The 20,170-nt window shown below is 42.8% G+C and overlaps 5 protein-coding genes across 5 annotated transcripts; 2 read left to right on the top strand and 3 right to left on the bottom strand.

The window, feature by feature from the left end:
• Positions 1-239: 239 nt before the first annotated feature.
• LOC148062936 (uncharacterized) lies at positions 240-5,455 on the top strand. The gene is made up of 2 exons (XM_087812982.1): positions 240-408; positions 3,674-5,455. Exon 2 carries the CDS (start codon positions 3,701-3,703, stop codon positions 5,129-5,131), a length of 1,431 nt encoding a protein of 476 aa, XP_087669108.1. The 5' UTR covers positions 240-408; positions 3,674-3,700; the 3' UTR covers positions 5,132-5,455.
• A 377-nt stretch (positions 5,456-5,832) lies between these two features.
• LOC148062935 (uncharacterized) lies at positions 5,833-9,804 on the top strand. Its single transcript, XM_087812968.1, has 2 exons — positions 5,833-5,874; positions 6,749-9,804. Exon 2 carries the CDS (start codon positions 6,783-6,785, stop codon positions 8,955-8,957), a length of 2,175 nt encoding a protein of 724 aa, XP_087669094.1. The 5' UTR covers positions 5,833-5,874; positions 6,749-6,782; the 3' UTR covers positions 8,958-9,804.
• Positions 9,805-12,093: 2,289 nt separating this feature from the next.
• LOC148062934 (trypsin-3-like) lies at positions 12,094-12,970 on the bottom strand. The gene is made up of 4 exons (XM_087813029.1): positions 12,842-12,970; positions 12,528-12,781; positions 12,323-12,459; positions 12,094-12,251 (listed from the first exon to the last, which is right to left on the bottom strand). The coding sequence occupies exons 2-4, from the start codon at positions 12,655-12,657 to the stop codon at positions 12,102-12,104; spliced, it is 417 nt and encodes a 138-aa protein (XP_087669155.1). The 5' UTR covers positions 12,658-12,781; positions 12,842-12,970; the 3' UTR covers positions 12,094-12,101.
• A 2,226-nt stretch (positions 12,971-15,196) lies between these two features.
• On the bottom strand, positions 15,197-16,308 carry LOC148062933 (trypsin-3). The gene is made up of 5 exons (XM_087813011.1): positions 16,228-16,308; positions 15,993-16,152; positions 15,679-15,932; positions 15,474-15,610; positions 15,197-15,402 (listed from the first exon to the last, which is right to left on the bottom strand). The coding sequence occupies exons 1-5, from the start codon at positions 16,265-16,267 to the stop codon at positions 15,253-15,255; spliced, it is 741 nt and encodes a 246-aa protein (XP_087669137.1). The 5' UTR covers positions 16,268-16,308; the 3' UTR covers positions 15,197-15,252.
• Positions 16,309-18,347: 2,039 nt separating this feature from the next.
• On the bottom strand, positions 18,348-19,265 carry LOC148062932 (trypsin-3-like). Its single transcript, XM_087813027.1, has 4 exons — positions 19,144-19,265; positions 18,830-19,083; positions 18,625-18,761; positions 18,348-18,553 (listed from the first exon to the last, which is right to left on the bottom strand). The coding sequence occupies exons 2-4, from the start codon at positions 18,957-18,959 to the stop codon at positions 18,404-18,406; spliced, it is 417 nt and encodes a 138-aa protein (XP_087669153.1). The 5' UTR covers positions 18,960-19,083; positions 19,144-19,265; the 3' UTR covers positions 18,348-18,403.
• Between the last annotated feature and the right edge of the window lie 905 nt (positions 19,266-20,170).

Raw genomic sequence — 20,170 nt, 5'->3', positions numbered from 1 at the left:
AATATATATATATATATATTTGGAAATATTAAATGGATTTAACTTTAAATTCTGATAAATACTGGTGAAAAAAATGTGAGTCTAGTAACGGTAGATTTAAAAACAAAAAACGCGTTTTAATATATGACACGGAAATTAAAAATCCAAATGCGGTGGAAATGCTACAGTTCTCCCTCCAACCTATAGGCGGCGCAGCATCAGCAGGAAGTCGCACTGATTCGCGCCATCTAAGAAGAAGACTGGGGGTCTTTCCTGTATTTTCGCTGTTGCTCTTCTATTTTCGCGCGTCATAAACACCGGCTAACAGACTCTCGTCGTCCCTCCTGAACTCGTCGGGGACTCGGGGCGAGACTTGTGCTGCGGAAGAGTTGGAATATCGCAACGAAGCATCTCAACTCTCATGCTAAGGTGAGCAGTTGCTATTGTGGTCGGCTAGGTAGTGGATGCTAATGCTAGCATGCCAAGCTGTTAGCATTGCGGCAATGAATTCGACATTTGTCGTTATATGACCTCGTTATGATCAAAAACATGTTCTAGGTCAAATAAGTTGAGTGGCTTCATTTATATTAAGTTATTGTTTGATGTTATTGTTTGTTACCAGAGCGATATATCTCCTGGTTACCGGCCTGGTTCTCCGTTTTTTAAGCACATATATAGCTTTCATTTGATCAGTTCATTCATCTTTAATGGATTTTTTCTGTATACATGTCTCGATGTCAACAGGATCACCACAGGTATGTCCTGCAGATGTCGAGCGGTGCGATGGAGGTTCTGTCACCAATGCTCGATAGGTTTATGTTTTTAAATGTACTGTCACAAGCCCTTCTTGACTTCAACATGCACTGAAATATATTCCAACTTCTGTCTTTTAAACGATTGAAATGTCCTCGTAGCAACACCTCTTAACATTATTAGAATGATCAAGTGTTTTACTTTGAAATAGAAGTAGCATTTGGGAGTCACTGACACAACCAGTGAGAAACAAACCAAGATTTGCTAATGTCAGGTTAGGAATCTGACTCACAATTTCGTTAAACCAAGAATAGTTCTCAGATCTGGTTCAAAGCCAAACGTTTTACTTGTACAAGTGAGACGGTAGAACAGATGGTTTGTCTGAAGCACAGAGCTGTTGGGCCCCTTTTGTATCTCCTTTGTTGCAGTTTCATGAAACTACTTATTCTTTTACTCCAAAGGTTTTCATCTATTTCTATTACTTTCTCAAAAATCCATTGATCAAAACCTCAGCAGTGATACAATTCTAGTAATAATATTACTATAAACATACTTTATCTCAGAACTTTCCGAACAGGTAATAAATGTTGGATCGATTACAGTTTCAAGAACCACATGACAGAGTATCACACAAATACTACTGGGTTTGGCAGATCAAATCTCATCAGAGCAGCCATATTAGATGGTGACTTAGAAATACTTCACATTTATCATTGCCCAAGCATTGATTAAAAACACATTCAATTAAGAAAACATGCATATAATTGTAACCAGCGACCACCCTTTCAGCATCTACAGCTTTCAGAAAAATGTCCTTATTTTTATATTTTATTCTCTTTATCACCAAAATACTTCTGTTGTACGCCACGTTTGAGTACCCACCTGTGATCAAAACTTGATAATATGTGACAAAGGCAGTAAACATCAGATTCATTTGACTATAGTTAACACTGCAAAATATTTTTTTTATAATTATATTATATTATAGTATATATTAAAAAATGAATCTCAATGGTTCTCATGACGGACGCTGTTCATCATCCTAACATAACTAACATACAGACGATAAATACACACCATCAAATTGAATCTCTAACAGACAAACCGATAGGATTTTGGAAGTTTGAAGTGCTGTGTTAATAACTTTGTGTATTACAGACAAAGACTGCGGAGGTTCCGGAGCAAATATTCAGTATCTAATGATTTGACATAAAAACTGAAGGCAAATGCACCCAACAAAGGAACACTTGAGTCACAGGAGGAGTGATATCACAGTTTAAAATATCACCTTTTAGCCTATTATGAACCTGTATTTGTGTGGGTTTAATTATTTTTATAATTATTATTTTACAACATTCTTAATATAGAAAGAAATTGTAATATATTTAGCCGATGTACATAAATAATTCACTGTCATTACAAGTAATTTAAGTCAATGTGATTTATTTTATTAGGTCCAAAGCACGTTTTTCAAAGGCATCGGCGTATTGTTTACATAACAAAGCCCTTGAATCGACACCAAATCTACTTATGATCGAAGCAGGTGAAGATTTTATCTAACAGACGATCTGAGCTACTGCAATATGGTTGAATCACAAACTCCTGTAAATTTCCAGCTATTCACGTATCAAACACAAAGTTGTTCTCACGCTTCACGAATGAGAATATGTGTATTCTATGTGTAATGTACTTTTCTTAGTACTGAGCTTGTACAAGTAGATTTTGTGAAAAGATCCTCTCAGAAACCATCTTTGAAGCGAATGCATCAGTATTTGTACCGGTATATACATTATGATCGATACCCAGCTTTCTTTTTTATCCGCTGTCAACATGTCTCATATGTGTTTATAGCCTTGAGTCAATTTTGCAGTAAATACAAGGTGAATGTTGAGAGAAAACATTAATCTCGGCAGGAGTCGTTAACTCTTGAAGGCTAATTGGTTTACGAGCAACTAAACCCGAAGCCGAAACATCTATATTCATCGATATCGTATACTGTAGGTAGAAGGAGCGTATACTGAATTGTCTTTAATCTTTATCATGGTTTATAATACAAATACTTTGTATAATGAAATGTGAATCAATATTTGATCAGTTATTGATACTGATATCAATTATTGAAAGATGATTACACATTGGTGTCTTTCCTTTGGTAAAACGTATAATCTCATTATAAGTGTCTGAAGTTCTTCAGATTGTGTACTACAAGTGCTAGTATGTAGGGGTGTTAGAAAATATTATTATATTATATATTTATTCCACTATACTGTATCAATTTTCTAAATTTTTTCTAATCAAAAATACATTTATTATTATTATTATTTTGGACTTTCTCTTATAACTTAATTCAGGGTCGCTAGATGACACCAGTCATTACGACCTCTGCAGTTAAAGGAACAATCAAATCCTGCGAGAGCCTACCAATGACTGAGGACGAGAGGATACAGTGACTCCAGGAGCTTTTAAAGCTGATGTTTGGACATATTTTAGTTTAAAAACGAATGAAAACAGTTACGACTTCATCAAGAGTCATGTGGTCTGTAAATACTACAACACCAGAGTCAAGTACTGGACAATACTACACATATATACTTGTTACTACACTATCACAACACCAGAGTCAAGTACTCGACAATACTACATATGTATACTTGTTACTACACTATCACAACACCAGAGTCAAGTACTGGACAATACTACACATATATACTTGTTACTACACTATCACAACACCAGAGTTAAGTACTCGACAATACTACACATGTATCCTTGTTACTACACTATCACTATATATTGTATTGTTGACCCTGTATCGTTATAGGACTGTCGCAGATTGTCGCTAATACACATCGCTAGTAATAAGTAGAATATTCAGATTCAAGCTAATACTTTGGTTTGCTTGTACATTCTCAAGATGACTAACATTTCTTCTGCTCCACAGGAAAGTTGTGCCCAGTGAGACCCGTCCATGGATGTAAAGGGGGCCAGTGGTCGCTCGGATGAGGGCCTGATGGATGCCGACAGGATTTGCTTCAGCTGCGATAAAATATTTGCAAATCGGAAATTCCTCGAAGACCATGTGTGTCCGTCGGCAAATTACATCTGCTCGTGTGGAACGGAGTTTTCCAACTACCCCGACATGCTGTACCACAGCACCACCCACCAAACGGGCCACCAGATGCTCCACCATCAAACCATCCAGAAGCGGAGAATAGAAAAGGGCTTGGAAATGGCGGCGAAACTGAAGAGACTCGAGTCTGGAGATGTTGTGTGGAAGGTGCCAGAGTCGGGCAGCGTGTCCTCGTCGGGCGAGAAGGCTCCATCGCATCCTGCCCAGACGCCACAGAACTCCCTGATGCACAACATGCCGGAGAATCCTTCGCAAACTGATGCGAGTGCCAAGAGTCCCTTTGGTCTGGGTGCCCCGACGGTGGATCTTTGGACACTTTACCAGCCGGTGGTGGTTGTGCATAAAGAATGCAACTCTATCCAGACCAAGCCCTTCGTCTGTGGCAAATGTGGAGAATCTTTTGTGACCAAAAACGCTCTGGTCTTCCACAGCAGCTCCCATTTTACGGATAAGATTTGCGGCTGCATAGGGTGCGGGCTGCTGCTCTGCAGCAAGAAGCAGATGCCCCGGTTCCACGTTTGTAATTCACCGAACAGGTCTTCCAAACTCAGACTCATCACTGCAAGACCTCTGAAACTAATTGGCCCTCTTTTAGGGTCCCCGATGTTCCAGGGATTGAAACAGCCCAGTCTTACTCCTAAAAATAGCCAGTCGGCTCAACTTTATTCAGCGCCGCTGGCGAAGAACCAGTACCTTGTAACATACTCCAAAAAGGGCCCTCAGGTCAATTCGCCACAGCTGAAAAATCAGCTTCTGTCCAAGCCTCACGCGGAGTCCAAAAAGAACCCGAGTCCACTCATATCCAACAGGCACGTGATCCCTCAAGCTCACTCTCAACAGATCGACTTGTCCATGAGCGCCGCCATGCAGTTCAAACACTGGCAGCCGGCGGCGGAGGCGAACTGCTTCAACTGCAAAGTGTGCCACAGCCCCTTCGAGAGCGCTCACCTCCTGCAGAGGCACAAGTGTCCCAAGGCCAAGGAGTTCATGGCCCGGCAGCTGCAGGCCGGCAAGAGGCCCTACAAGCTCAACGAGACCAAGGCGCCCAGCCCGTGCTTATTCCCCGCCAAGAAGATACGGAAAACCACGCCCGCCGCCGCCACCAACGGCACCGCCGTGGTGGACCTGGACGAGGACGCCGATGTTATTCCCATCAAAGTGACGGTGGGCTCGGACGTGGAAGACGATTGTTACATAATCGAAAGCGGCGAAGACAAATCCGCGGAGATGATTTACCAAGTGACCTCATCAGTCCCCATCAAGACTTGACCCGGCCCGGCTCGTCGCGTCAAGAATATTCATCAAGATTCTGCTTCGGGGCGTCACCGGCTTCTCGACATACTGTTCTGTACGTCAGCGTAGAGCGGATAGTGATGTACACCCATAAGTTTTCCAATCAAAGCAAAGACTGTACCGATGAATTCTACTTTGATAAAGATTTAAGTGGCTGTTGGTCGTTCTAGAGAAGTGTGTGATCTCTCCGGGGCTCACTGATACCAATTGTACATATGTTTTTGTTCCTCAAACATGTGCTGAGCCCCCCCCCCCCCCCCCCCCCCACAGTGCCCTGTTTGTGTTGTAACCTTTTGTTAATTTTTAAAAACACAACCTTGCATTAAACTATATTTTAAAACACTCACGTTTTCCATTATTTTTTGGGTCGCTATATGTGAACGTTTGACAGCATCTTCCGGGAAGAAGTGTACTTCTTCATCCTGACGGTAGGAGGCGACATTTTGAAATGTGATCCAAATGAACGGTGAGGCATTCAGGTGACGCTCGTACATTTCGATTTATCTCTGATTGTTTCCATGTGTAAAGTACATATTTTTTAGTTTTTATAATAACGGTACCATGGTTAAAGTAATGTTTAAACGTAACTTTTATCTTTAAAAATAAATTAATAATAATAATAATTCACTCTCCGTTCTAAGTTTACGGGAGCTGCCCCTGAAGGCAGCAGCGCTAACAGCGGTCACTTCCGGGTTCTCCAGTGTTGACTCGTCCACAAGGCAAGCGCTTTATATACGTTAGCGATGATACTAGTACCTGCTGGTGGAAGTAATACTATAGACTGCGAGTTAATCTCCAGAAATACCAACTAGTTGTCACAAGTAGCTCAGTGTTGGCCTGAAGCTGCAGCTTTAGCTTAGCATCGTTATTGTTAGCGGGCTGTGAAGTTCCTTTTATAAGACGAGTTATTATTATATATTTAGATTTATTATATTTTTACTCGCTCTCTGTTTATGTTTTCCATGTTTTCTCTTATTTCACTTGGATTAGAGGGTTAATATTGTTCTTTCCGCTATTTAAATTAAAAATCTTTTACACCAAGTAACATATTTAATCATTATTTCTATACTTTTATTAGTTATATAAAAAAACATGGATACAATAACTTTGTAGCGAACATGACTAGAAGTCTTAGAAAAAGAAAATTAAACTTAAAACACCTACAGTCGTGAAAGTGCACAATATACGGTATCTGAATTTAGTTTAATTAAAAAGTGATCATAAAATAAGAACCTAAAAATAAGGCTTTAGTTGACGTTAAAATAGTTAAAATGTATTTATTTGTTGGGCAAGATTTTTCTTTTTATTGTCACGAACAAAACAAAGTTTCTTCCGTTGACTACAAAATCTTTTTTTATGTAAAAATAAATATGAACGAAAATTTGTCCATAAACTGATGTAATTACGTTTCTTTTATTGTTTTTTAAATGTGATGTGTTGTTGAGTTGGTCCTTAATGGTATTAAAAAGTAAAAGTATGTATATAATATAAATTAAGACTATGTGAGGAAAATGTAGATTATGAATAAAGTGCAATCATGACATTTTTAATTTTGCTTTCCTGGAAATTTGACTTATGGTCCTTTTTCTCCAGCAAATACATGGTGGTCTAGATCCAAAGGGTCAAAATGAAAGACCTGACCGACACGGATCTTGACGCTGCCGAGTCTCAGACGGACGAAGGTAAGATCCAGGCGAGAGGCGCGAAGTCTCCAACATCTCCAGAGACTCGAGAACCAGACAAAGGGAACATCACCAGCTGGTTGAACGACGACCCAGCGGATGAAGAGTATGAAAGACTTTCAAACCACGATGAGACCCCCAAATCTCACGATGAAGAAGACCCGGAGCGACTCGGGGCAGATGCTTTCAAAGAACAATTTCATTGTCGGAGCCACGTCAGAATGTCCGAGTTTGAAACGGAGTCCTCCGAGAAAGAGTCTGAGGTCGACAACCCCGATGTGCAGCGCTCTCCCTCGTCTCTAGAATATCATCCACCGCCTTCGAAGGACGCCGCTGAGACTCCACCGAACAGCGAGCTGGACCTTCTCATGGAGGCAGAAGACGACTCGGTTCCTGCCTCTAAAAAAGGTGAAAAGTCTGTGTTCGACTGCGCCGACTGCGGTCGCTCGTTCAAATATGTTTCTCAGTTATTCATCCATCAGCGGCTGCACACCGGAGAACGGCCCTACAAGTGTCCGGAATGTGGCAAAGCCTTTAGCAAGAGCTACAACCTAAACGTTCACCTGAAGACTCATGGGAAAGGTCACAGTTATCAACAGTGTCCGTATTGCAAGATCAAGTTTTCCTTCTCCGAGTACGCCGAGCACTTGAAGACGCACGCCGATGACCCCGAAATGCTGGAGCTCAGCAAACAAGAGGAACCGGTCCCTCCCCGACCCCTGACCCCCAAAAAGACAGACGATAAAATCTGTTCCTATTGTGGTAAAGCCTTCAGGTTTAAGTCGGCCCTCATCAGGCACGTGCGCGTGCACACCGGGGAGAAGCCGTACACGTGCGACATCTGCGGCAAAGCCTTCGGTCAGCCGTATTTCCTGCGCGTGCACGAGCTCACGCACTGGTCTGTGAAGCGCTACAACTGCACAGGGTGTCAAAAGTCCTTCGCGCACTACAGCAATGCTAAAAACCACACCTGCGGACCTCCCGGGAAACGGAGTTGTCCGACCAGCAGGGCGGCGGTAACGCGTACACTCACCTACACCTGCCACATTTGCAAGAGCATCTTCGGCAGCCTGCAGGTCTTCAACAGCCACATGAGAAATCATGCAGGTGCAAAACTGTACCGTTGTTTGTCGTGCGACAAACTCTTCCCCGTGGAGTCCGAATACATCACCCACCGCGTCTACTGCGCAGGAGACAAACACAACTTGGGTTCAACAATTAGAGACGAAGAAATAATCTCCTACTTCCGGTTCTCGGTGCCTAGGAAAAGACATTCCTCATCACAGAGCGCACTGTCTCACGCCGCGGAAAAGCAGAGACGCGCATATAAAACCCAGTCTCAGCCAGCTGAGATCAGGCCCAAAAAAATGGCTTTAAAGAACTTCTCCGTGCCCTCGGTCGATCTCCGGATCTCCTACTCTGCGTCAAAGTTGAATGAACTGGACCGCGGATCGGATCCGAGGAAGTTCCCCTGTCAGAGATGCGGCCGTGTCTTCAGACACATGGGTCGACTCCGGGCTCACATGCTCACCCATGCTGCCCGCGGGGATATGTTCCCATGTGTCCGCTGTGGGAAGACTTTTGAAAACTGGCGGAAACTCTGGCTCCATCAGCGATTGCACCGGCAGCCGCGCGGGCGCTTCAGGTGCTCGGTGTGTGGCGAAGGATTCAGGTTCGTATCCTCCTACAGGAAACACATGAGCGGGCACCCGGGGTTCAAGTGGACGCCGTCCAGACCGAGGAAAGTCCTTCTGCCGTATGAATGTGAGCAGTGCAGGAGCCGCTTCAAGACTCTGGACTTGCTTTTCTCACACCAACCCTGCCTTTCTGCTGCTCTACATCCAGACCTGGATCTGTCCATGGAGTCCAACACCAGCAAGACCAGTTCATTGAACAACCACAAAGGGTCCGCCGCACGACCCGACGTCTCTTATCTCAAACAAACGAATGAAACCAAAAGTGCACTTGCTAGTTCGCATATTATGAAGCCTTCGAGAAAATATGTTTCCCCGTCAGGGGGAGGCTCTTCTCAGGTTGGTTGTTGTGCCGTTTGTGGGAACGAATATGCCATTTCAGAACTCTATCATCACTACCTAAAGCATGCGCGAGGTCAGCTCTAGATACTTTCAATAATACTACACTTTAGTGCTGGGCCCGTAAGTCCGTTAGTATCAGTAGCCAAAACCTCATCAGCCCTGTTTGTTGATGTCGTTCTCTTCACTATACCGTTGAAAAGGTAAGGTAAGGTAAGGTAAGGTAAAACTTTATTGATCCCTCAGGAGGTCTCCTTCGGGAAATTGTTTACAGAAAGAAAGGTACAGAAGAAACCGACACTCTTTCAGTTTCGGCAAAAGTTAAGGACTTGGCTCAATGACTGAAACAATATTTGCATCTCCTGAACAGATGTTGATCCTATAGTTGTCCACAACGACCCTCATTATAAAAGGAAAACCACAAAATATATCTGGACTACCTTTTGAATATCATAACAGTTTGTCAAAAACATACGATCTCATGAATTTACGATAGATTTTTATTATTTTAACGAGCGCTGCACAGATCCTTCTCCTTTGCTAGGCTAATGTCCAACATGCTATATCGATGGTTAAATGTTTTGCACTTTTATATTCAACATTCACAGATATTTTTTCATTAGTACGATGTGTTTGGCTTGATATGAGTAAGACAGAAATGTTGCTGAACATTTCATCATTTTGAGATCACGTTGCTCATTTGGACCACAGGACGAAGGAGTTGCAATCATTGCGTCAACCGTGGCGAGGAGGGAGGAATTAAGGGGTTCATGCTGACACTTGTTCTGTGAAAAAAAAGATTCATTAAGGTAAATTACTTCGTCCTGAATGTGCCAAGAACATATATGTGTATGTGCATTTATGTTGCCTTATTTTTGCTTTCTGCCTTGTTCACGTCACCATCTTGTACAGTTAACTGCCATGGCTATAAACAATAAACACCTGTTTTGTTACCCAACAGACTCACTTCTTTTCTAGTTGGTAATTCATACCAATGATATATTAAAACGATCAAAACACGACGTCACTTCCGTCTTATACTTCGCGTCCTGGAGAAAGATGAACAATCCAGAGTGTGTAACGGGTCATTTATTCACCGATTCAAGTCAAACAAAATACAAGCTTTCATTTACGATCGACCGGATTGCACTTTCTCCCGGTGACTGTACAGATCATTAGCCCTGGGAGAAAAGGTCCCGAGCTGTAGAAACATCGCTATATTTAAGGCAAATTTCCGGTCCGGGAGGTCTTCTCTTTCCGGCCAAATGATCCTTTCAAGTTCCCTGTGTCACGATCACCCGCAGAGAGACATCCTAATTTGTTTTCTTGTAATCTAATCATTCAACTGTTCTCAGGCGGGGGTTTTCTTCTCTTCCGTCTTTTAGCCCCCCTTTCCCCTGGTGTGTCTTGCTTCGTTCTTTGATCTACGATTAAAGGTGTGATTTGCAGATAAACAGATGTTTAAAATTATCGGTGTCATATCTCTAATTTAAGTATGGCGTATACGTATAGTATATAATGTTAATCTAACAATATTTTTTTTAAACTTGGTTTTAATTGTGGAACACACAGAAAGAAATACAACACAATAAAAACAACTAGCTTTCGTATGGATTTATGCACAAGAAACGTGCTGAGCCACCTTTTACGTCAAAGTCCATATGTATAAATACTGAAAAGATCGGTAAAAAGTTTGTAATTCGCGTGAGGTCTGTAAAACCCCTTAGTAGATGAGGCCCTAGGTTCTTACTTTCAGATCTATTCATGGTCAGACCTTCCATCAGTGATCTGATCCAGACTTACACCCCAGCTCGGGCTCTGAGGTCTGTGGATCAGAATCTACTGATGGTTCCTGAACTTCCGGACCAGAGAAGAGAAATCCTTCCAGACTGTTGCTCCTAAGCTTTGGAACCATCTCTGTGTTTGATGATCTACTGATTCCTTCAAGAAACATCTGTGTTTGATGATCTACTGACTCCTTCAAGAAACATCTGTGTTTGATGATCTACAGACTCCTTCAAGAAACATCTGTGTTTGATGATCTACAGACTCCTTCAAGAAACATCTGTGTTTGATGATCTACTGACTGCTTCAAGAAACATCTGTGTTTGATGATCTACTGACTGCTTCAAGAAACATCTGTGTTTGATGATCTACTGACTCCTTCAAGAAACATCTGTGTTTGATGATCTACAGACTCCTTCAAGAAACATCTGTGTTTGATGATCTACTGACTGCTTCAAGAAACATCTGTGTTTGATGATCTACTGACTCCTTCAAGAAACATCTGTGTTTGATGATCTACTGACTCCTTCAAGAAACATCTGTGTTTGATGATCTACTGACTCCTTCAAGAAACATCTGTGTTTGATGATCTACTGACTCTTTCAAGAAACATCTGTGTTTGATGATCTACTGACTCCTTCAAGAAACATCTGTGTTTGATGATCTACTGACTCCTTCAAGAAACATCTGAAGACATTTTTATTTGTGCTGGCGTTTCCTTGATTCTCTGAGACTCCTGTGTTTGTCTCTGTGTTGTCTTGACCTTTTAAGCATATATTTTATTCGGTATTGTTTTGATTGTTTAAGTGCTTTGTGACCCTGATCTAGAAAGCATTCTACAAATGTTACTTACTTACTAGAGTATTAGAGTATTAGAGTCTTCCAGTGATTTGTGGATCTAATAATAGTCCAGAACCCTTAACATAATGTAAGAATTGACTTTTTAGGCTTTTTAGGTTGAAGTGTTAAAGAAAAAATATATTACAATATTATATATAGACATTGATTCCTGAAGGAAAGAAAAGTTCATATGTTACTTTATAAGAGTTTTAGTGGACGATTTTGATCCAGACTCGGCTGTTTATCGCACGTTGAATTCTCATTCTCTGACTGATCTTAGCATAAACATAACTAGCCCAAGTACCCGGTGTTGGCCCAGGGACTTTTTAGAATATTCGAAAGCACAGAAAATATTTTTAAATGCTAAGGAACAGAAGTTGCTATTGGCTAAAAGAAGGACAATCATGTTGGAGGACTTTTAAAAGGCTCTAACTTGATTTATATTTGAGCTGCAGAGCTCTCAACCCATTCACACCAATTACAAGGTTGTCTGTAGCACCCGTGGGAGAACCACATACACCACATACAGATCTAGAAAAAAGTCAAAGTTAATTATTTTATTTCATTTTTCACTTGAACACATTTTTACAGAATCATGTTCCCGCTTTAGTTGGAGGACATGGTGCTGCGGATCCAGGAGTTGTAGTTGCAGACCTTGGCGTAGACGCCGGGCTGGTTCCTCTGGGCACACCCGTAACCCCAGGACACAACACCCTGCAGCTGACCGTTGCACACCACGGGGCCACCGGAGTCTCCCTGACAGGAACAGAAACACAGATGTAAGATGATGTCGGAGACGAGGAGTTGACGGAGGTTGTCGGTGTTACCTGGCAGGAGTCCTTGCCTCCCTCCAGGAATCCAGCACAGAACATGTTGCTGGTGATCTGTCCAGGGTAGGCGCTCCTGCAGCTGGAGTCGCTCAGGATGGGGGCGTCCAGGCACATCAGACGATCAGGGTAGTTGCCTGCACACAGAGAAAGACCAGTCGTGTGAGTCTTCAGGAGAAGACGGTGAGGACGGCGAGCGACTCACTTCCGGAGCCGCTCATGTTGCCCCATCCAGAGATGAGACACCTGGTGCCAGAGCTGGCACAACTGGAGGGCAGGGACACGGCGCGGACGTAGCTGTTGAGGGTGGCGGGCTTGCTCAGCTTGATCAGCATGATGTCGTTGTCCAGGTTGCGGCTGCTGTATCTGGGATGTCTGATGACCTTGGCGGAGTTGATGAACTGCTCGGTGCCCTCGTTGACGGCGATGTTGTGCTCACCAAGACGCAGCTGGACGCGACTGCAGACGCACAAATTAAGAAAAACTCACCTCACACCGTCAACACCCGAGCGTACGTACGACTTGTAGCAGTGAGCAGCAGACACCACCCAGGTGCTGGAGATCAGGGAACCTCCGCAGAAGTGGTATCCAGAGTTCAGAGACACCTGGTAGGCCACGGAGTTCTTCCTGCACTCGTATCCTCCGACAATCTTGTCATCCTCGTCGATGGGAGCAGCGACTGCAAGAGAGAGACTTTCAGTCGAAGTCTTCGTAGCTCATAAGGCTGATCAACAGTCAGGAGCTGAACACTCACATGCCACAGAGAACAGGGCCAGGAGAATGAGAGCCTTCATGGTGGTGGGTGAGTCAGAGCCTCAGTGTTGGTCTGTCGGAGCTGCTTCCCTTTTAAACCCTCAGTGATCTGATTGGGCAATGACAAATGTTTACATTTTCTTTACCTTTATCTGGTGTGAAAGCACATCTGGTCGGCCCCTACTGATGATGTCAGCAGTTTTAAGAAAACCTCGGACGTGGATTTCTCTGGTGTGCTGGAATATATATTTCCTAGAAATCCACATTAATTAAGAAGTGATAGACGTGTTTGATTTTATAATCCACAACATTTTGTTTTACTGTATTTATTTCGGGAATATTTACAATTTTTAAATAAACGTATCAGACTCAGGACCTGGTTTGTAGTTTACGTGGTTTGGAATTTCATTATTTATATTTTTTGATTGTTTTCTTATGCATCAAGTTACAGAATGAATAGACCTTTTCCCTCCTTGTCCATCCTTTTAGAATTTTGGACTCAAAAAGTGCCAAATATTCCTCCAAAATAACTACTTTTATTCAAAGAATTACACAATTTAAAACGATAGAAAAAGAGCAAGTTTACAAGCACTTACAAGCTTCTAAATATGATCCATTTTAGGGTCAAATGTGCTCATAATCTGGGTGTTAAAAATAAATGATACTTTTGGAATGAAAAAAAAGTGACTACTTGTAAATGAATGTAAAACTTTATTTGTACAACATCAGGTGCAACACAAAAGTCGTCACAATGACTTGACAAACTCTTCGACCATCCTTAAGACCCAGAAGCGCAGATTCAGCAAAGATTTTCTTGTTCTTGAATGTGTGCAAATATTATGCTGGTGTTAACAATCGAACAAATTGATCGTACATGTAAGTAAATAAGTAAGTAATTTATATTTGTAGAGGGCTTTTCAGAACAGGGTCACAAAGCACTTAAACAATTAAAACAATACTCAATAAAGTAAATACTTAAAAGATCAATACAACACCAAGACAAACACATGAGTCTCAGAAAAATCAAGGAAAATCCTGCATGAATAAAAGTGTTTTAACATGTTTCGTGAAGGACCTCAGAGCCCGAGCTGGGGTGTAAGGCTGGATCAGATCACTGATGGAAGGTCTGACCATGAATAGATCTGAAAGAAGAACCAGAATTTTAAAATGATCCTGAAAGAAACAGGCAGTCAGTGAAAAATGTTAAGGATCGGAGAAATGTGAGTTCTTCTACTAGAGCGGCTCAGAATTCTGGCTGCAGAGTTTTGTATGAACTGCAGTTCAGTCAGTTTTCTGCAGTGTTGAACAAGAGACATGTCTTTGTCAAATACAACACCCAGATTTCTCAGGCTCAGTTTGACGGACTGACCTAAGTCACCCAAGTACTGACTCAACCCTGGAACATTATCATCAAGAGCGATCACCAGAGTTTCAGTTTTGTCCACATTTAGCTGTAGAGTGTTTTCACTCATTGTTTGATTTCTAGCAAACAATTGACTAATCTGTTCAGCCTCTGGGGCTCAGTTGGATCAAAAGAGCAGTAGAGCTGGATGTCATCAGCAAAAATGTGATAAGAAACATCAGGAAATCTCTGAATGATTTTACCCAGGGGAATAAAGTACAGCAAAATCAATAAAGGACCCAGAACAGAACCTTGAGGGACTCCACACAAAAGATCCCCCCGATTCAGACCCTCCCTCAAAGGCTCCACAATGGCAAGTTTAAATGGATTGGGAAAAACCCCTGTGGAAAGGGAGAGGTTCCCTATTTTGGTCACATGTGGTGGAATATTTGAAGGCCCAGTGAGTATGTTTGTTCTAGTGAACACATGAGTATGCAGTTGTTTGTTATAAGTAAAAGTAGCCCAAGTAGCGTTGGCCCAGGGATTTTTTACAACATTCGAAACCACGGAAAATATTTTGAAATGCAAAGGGACAGAAGTTGCTATTGGCTAAAAGAAGGACAATCATGTTGGAGGACTTTTAAAAGGCTCTAACTTGATTTATATTTGAGCTGCAGAGCTCTCAATAATAATAACAAGGTTGTAGTTAACGCAGACATTTTTTAGGTAATTTTGCAGACATATACCACATACAGCTCTAGAAAGAAATTCAAAGTTAATTCTGTTTTTTCCATATTTTATTTTTCACTTGAAATCACAGAATCATGTTCCCGCTTTAGTTGGAGGACATGGTGCTGCGGATCCAGGAGTTGTAGTTGCAGACCTTGGCGTAGACGCCGGGCTGGTTCCTCTGGGCACACCCGTAACCCCAGGACACAACACCCTGCAGCTGACCGTTGCACACCACGGGGCCACCGGAGTCTCCCTGACAGGAACAGAAACACAGATGTAAGATGATGTCGGAGACGAGGAGTTGACGGAGGTTGTCGGTGTTACCTGGCAGGAGTCCTTGCCTCCCTCCAGGAATCCAGCACAGAACATGTTGCTGGTGATCTGTCCAGGGTAGGCGCTCCTGCAGCTGGAGTCGCTCAGGATGGGGGCGTCCAGGCACATCAGACGATCAGGGTAGTTGCCTGCACACAGAGAAAGACCAGTCGTGTGAGTCTTCAGGAGAAGACGGTGAGGACGGCGAGCGACTCACTTCCGGAGCCGCTCATGTTGCCCCATCCAGAGATGAGACACCTGGTGCCAGAGCTGGCACAGCTGGAGGGCAGGGACACGGCGCGGACGTAGCTGTTGAGGGTGGCGGGCTTGCTGAGCTTGATCAGCATGATGTCGTTGTCCAGGTTGCGGCTGCTGTATCTGGGATGTCTGATGACCTTGGCGGAGTTGATGAACTGCTCGGTGCCCTCGTTGACGGCGATGTTGTGCTCACCAAGACGCAGCTGGACGCGACTGCAGACGCACAAATTAAGAAAAACTCACCTCACACCGTCAACACCCGAGCGTACGTACGACTTGTAGCAGTGAGCAGCAGACACCACCCAGGTGCTGGAGATCAGGGAACCTCCGCAGAAGTGGTAGCCAGAGTTCAGAGACACCTGGTAGGCCACGGAGTTCTTCCTGCACTCGTATCCTCCGACGATCTTGTCATCCTCGTCGATGGGAGCAGCGACTGCAAGAGAGAGACTTTCAGTCAAAGTCTTCGTAGCTCATAAGGCTGATCAACAGTCAGGAGCTGAACACTCACATGCCACAGAGAACAGGGCCAGGAGAATGAGAGCCTTCATGGTGGTGGGTGAGTCAGAGCCTCAGTGTTGGTCTGTCGGAGCTGCTTCCCTTTTAAACCCTCAGTGATCTGATTGGGCAATGACGAATGTTTACATTTTCTTTACCTTTATCTGGTGTGAAAGCACATCTGGTCGGCCCCTACTGATGATGTCAGCAGTTTTAGGAAAACCTCGGACGTGGATTTCTCTGCTGTGCTGGAATATATATTTCCTAGAAATCCACATTAATTAAGAAATGATAGACGTGTTTGATTATATAATCCACAGCATTTTGTTTTACTGTATTTATTTCGGGAATATTTACAATTTTTAAATAAACGTATCAGACCGAGGACCTGGTTTGTAGTTTACGTGGTTTGCAATTTCATTATTCATATTTTTTGATTGTTTTCTTATGCATCAAGTTACAGAATGAATAGACCTTTTCCCTCCTTGTCCATCCTTTTAGAATTTTGGACTCAAAAAGTGCCAAATATTCCTCCAAAATAACTACTTTTATTCAAAGAATTACACAATTTAAAACGATAGAAAAAGAGCAAGTTTACAAGCACTTACAAGCTTCTAAATATGATCCATTTTAGGGTCAAATGTGCTCATAATCTGGGTGTTAAAAATAAATGATACTTTTGGAATGAAAAAAAAGTGACTACTTGTAAATGAATGTAAAACTTTATTTGTACAACATCAGGTGCAACACAAAAGTCGTCACAATGACTTGACAAACTCTTCGACCATCCTTAAGACCCAGAAGCGCAGATTCAGCAAAGATTTTCTTGTTCTTGAATGTGTGCAAATATTATGCTGGTGTTAACAATCGAACAAATTGATCGTACATGTAAGTAAATAAGTAAGTAATTTATATTTGTAGAGTGCTTTTCAGACCAGGGTCACAAAGCACTTAAACAATTAAAACAATACTCAATAAAGTAAATACTTAAAAGATCAATACAATACCAAGACAAACACATGAGTCTCAGAAAAATCAAGGAAAATCCTGCATGAATAAAAGTGTTTTAACATGTTTCGTGAAGGACCTCAGAGCCCGAGCTGGGGTGTAAGGCTGGATCAGATCACTGATGGAAGGTCTGACCATGAATAGATCTGAAAGAAGAACCAGAATTTTAAAATGATCCTGAAAGAAACTGGCAGTCAGTGAAAAATGTTAAGGATCGGAGAAATGTGAGTTCTTCTACTAGAGCGGCTCAGAATTCTCATTGCAGAGTTTTGTATGAACTGCAGTTCAGTCAGTTTTCTGCAGTGTTGAACAAGAGACATGTCTTTGTCAAATACAACACCCAGGTTTCTCAGGCTCAGTTTGACGGACTGACCTAAGTCACCCAAGTACTGACTCAACCCTGGAACATTATCATCAAGAGCGATCACCAGAGTTTCAGTTTTGTCCACATTTAGCTGTAGAGTGTTTTCACTCATTGTTTGATTTCTAGCAAACAATTGACTAATCTGTTCAGCCTCTGGGGCTCAGTTGGATCAAAAGAGCAGTAGAGCTGGATGTCATCAGCAAAAATGTGATAAGAAACATCAGGAAATCTCTGAATGATTTTACCCAGGGGAATAAAGTACAGCAAAATCAATAAAGGACCCAGAACAGAACCTTGAGGGACTCCACACAAAAGATCCCCCCGATTCAGACCCTCCCTCAAAGGCTCCACAATGGCAAGTTTAAATGGATTGGGAAAAACCCCTGTGGAAAGGGAGAGGTTCCCTATTTTGGTCACATGTGGTGGAATATTTGAAGGCCCAGTGAGTATGTTTGTTCTAGTGAACACATGAGTATGCAGTTGTTTGTTATAAGTAAAAGTAGCCCAAGTAGCGTTGGCCCAGGGATTTTTTACAACATTCGAAACCACGGAAAATATTTTGAAATGCAAAGGGACAGAAGTCGCTATTGGCTAAAAGAAGGACAATCATGTTGGAGGACTTTTAAAAGGCTCTAACTTGATTTATATTTGAGCTGCAGAGCTCTCAATAATAATAACAAGGTTGTAGTTAACGCAGACATTTTTTAGGTAATTTTGCAGACATATACCACATACAGCTCTAGAAAGAAATTCAAAGTTAATTCTGTTTTTTCCATATTTTATTTTTCACTTGAAATCACAGAATCATGTTCCCGCTTTAGTTGGAGGACATGGTGCTGCGGATCCAGGAGTTGTAGTTGCAGACCTTGGCGTAGACGCCGGGCTGGTTCCTCTGGGCACACCCGTAACCCCAGGACACAACACCCTGCAGCTGACCGTTGCACACCACGGGGCCACCGGAGTCTCCCTGACAGGAACAGAAACACAGATGTAAGATGATGTCGGAGACGAGGAGTTGACGGAGGTTGTCGGTGTTACCTGGCAGGAGTCCTTGCCTCCCTCCAGGAATCCAGCACAGAACATGTTGCTGGTGATCTGTCCAGGGTAGGCGCTCCTGCAGCTGGAGTCGCTCAGGATGGGGGCGTCCAGGCACATCAGACGATCAGGGTAGTTGCCTGCACACAGAGAAAGACCAGTCGTGTGAGTCTTCAGGAGAAGACGGTGAGGACGGCGAGCGACTCACTTCCGGAGCCGCTCATGTTGCCCCATCCAGAGATGAGACACCTGGTGCCAGAGCTGGCACAGCTGGAGGGCAGGGACACGGCGCGGACGTAGCTGTTGAGGGTGGCGGGCTTGCTGAGCTTGATCAGCATGATGTCGTTGTCCAGGTTGCGGCTGCTGTATCTGGGATGTCTGATGACCTTGGCGGAGTTGATGAACTGCTCGGTGCCCTCGTTGACGGCGATGTTGTGCTCACCAAGACGCAGCTGGACGCGACTGCAGACGCACAAATTAAGAAAAACTCACCTCACACCGTCAACACCCGAGCGTACGTACGACTTGTAGCAGTGAGCAGCAGACACCACCCAGGTGCTGGAGATCAGGGAACCTCCGCAGAAGTGGTATCCAGAGTTCAGAGACACCTGGTAGGCCACGGAGTTCTTCCTGCACTCGTACCCTCCGACGATCTTGTCATCCTCGTCGATGGGAGCAGCGACTGCAAGAGAGAGACTTTCAGTCGAAGTCTTCGTAGCTCATAAGGCTGATCAACAGTCAGGAGCTGAACACTCACATGCCACAGAGAACAGGGCCAGGAGAATGAGAGCCTTCATGGTGGTGGGTGAGTCAGAGCCTCAGTGTTGGTCTGTCGGAGCTGCTTCCCTTTTAAACCCTCAGTGATCTGATTGGGCAATGACGAATGTTTACATTTTCTTTACCTTTATCTGGTGTGAAAGCACATCTGGTCGGCCCATACTGATGATGTCAGCAGTTTTAGGAAAACCTCGGACATGGATTTCTCTGCTGTGCTGGAATACATATTTCTTAAAAATCCAGATATTGAACAATAGAAATGATAGACGTGTTTGATTATATACTGCACAACATTTTATTTAACTGTATTTATTCGGGAATATTTACCATTTTTAAATAAACGTATCAGACTCAGGACCTGGTTTGTAGTTTATGTGGTTTGGAATTTCATTATTTATATTTTTTGATTGTTTTCTTATGCATCAAGTTACAGAATGAATAGACCTTTTCCCTCCTTTGCTTTTCTTGTCTATCCTTTTAGAATCTTTGACTGAAAAAGTACCAAATATTCCTCCAAAGTCACTACTTTCATTCAAAGAATTACACAATTTAAAACGATAGAAAACGAACAAGACTCACAAGCTTCTAAATTTGATCCCTTTTAGGGTCAAATGTGCTCATAATCTGGGTGTTAAAAATAAATGATATTTTTTGAATAAAAAAAGAAAGTGCATGTAAATGAATGAAAAACTTTATTTGTACAACATCAGGTGCAACACAAAAGTCGTCACAATGACTTGACAAACTCTTCGACCATCCTTAAGACCGAGAA

This window comes from Callionymus lyra, chromosome 17, assembly GCF_982586985.1.
Source record: "Callionymus lyra chromosome 17, fCalLyr1.hap1.1, whole genome shotgun sequence".
Lineage (NCBI taxonomy): Eukaryota > Metazoa > Chordata > Actinopteri > Syngnathiformes > Callionymidae > Callionymus > Callionymus lyra.
This window is presented reverse-complemented; position numbering and strand designations above follow the sequence as displayed.

What these genes read in the sequence shown, in the direction of transcription:
- LOC148062935 (XM_087812968.1), top strand. Translation starts at nt 6,783, where the DNA reads ATGAAAGACCTGACCGACACGGATCTTGACGCTGCCGAGTCTCAGACG.
- LOC148062932 (XM_087813027.1), bottom strand. Translation starts at nt 18,959, where the DNA reads ATGCTGATCAAGCTCAGCAAGCCCGCCACCCTCAACAGCTACGTCCGC. An exon ending in CAACATGAGCGGCTCCGGAA is followed by an intron (nt 18,762 to 18,829) that starts GTGAGTCGCTCG and finishes CTCTGTGTGCAG; the next exon opens with GCAACTACCCTGATCGTCTG. An exon ending in GAGGCAAGGACTCCTGCCAG is followed by an intron (nt 18,554 to 18,624) that starts GTAACACCGACA and finishes TGTTCCTGTCAG; the next exon opens with GGAGACTCCGGTGGCCCCGT.
- LOC148062934 (XM_087813029.1), bottom strand. Translation starts at nt 12,657, where the DNA reads ATGCTGATCAAGCTGAGCAAGCCCGCCACCCTCAACAGCTACGTCCGC. An exon ending in CAACATGAGCGGCTCCGGAA is followed by an intron (nt 12,460 to 12,527) that starts GTGAGTCGCTCG and finishes CTCTGTGTGCAG; the next exon opens with GCAACTACCCTGATCGTCTG. An exon ending in GAGGCAAGGACTCCTGCCAG is followed by an intron (nt 12,252 to 12,322) that starts GTAACACCGACA and finishes TGTTCCTGTCAG; the next exon opens with GGAGACTCCGGTGGCCCCGT.
- LOC148062933 (XM_087813011.1), bottom strand. Translation starts at nt 16,267, where the DNA reads ATGAAGGCTCTCATTCTCCTGGCCCTGTTCTCTGTGGCAT. An exon ending in GGCCCTGTTCTCTGTGGCAT is followed by an intron (nt 16,153 to 16,227) that starts GTGAGTGTTCAG and finishes TCTCTCTTGCAG; the next exon opens with TCGCTGCTCCCATCGACGAG. An exon ending in GAGGCAAGGACTCCTGCCAG is followed by an intron (nt 15,403 to 15,473) that starts GTAACACCGACA and finishes TGTTCCTGTCAG; the next exon opens with GGAGACTCCGGTGGCCCCGT.
- LOC148062936 (XM_087812982.1), top strand. Translation starts at nt 3,701, where the DNA reads ATGGATGTAAAGGGGGCCAGTGGTCGCTCGGATGAGGGCCTGATGGAT.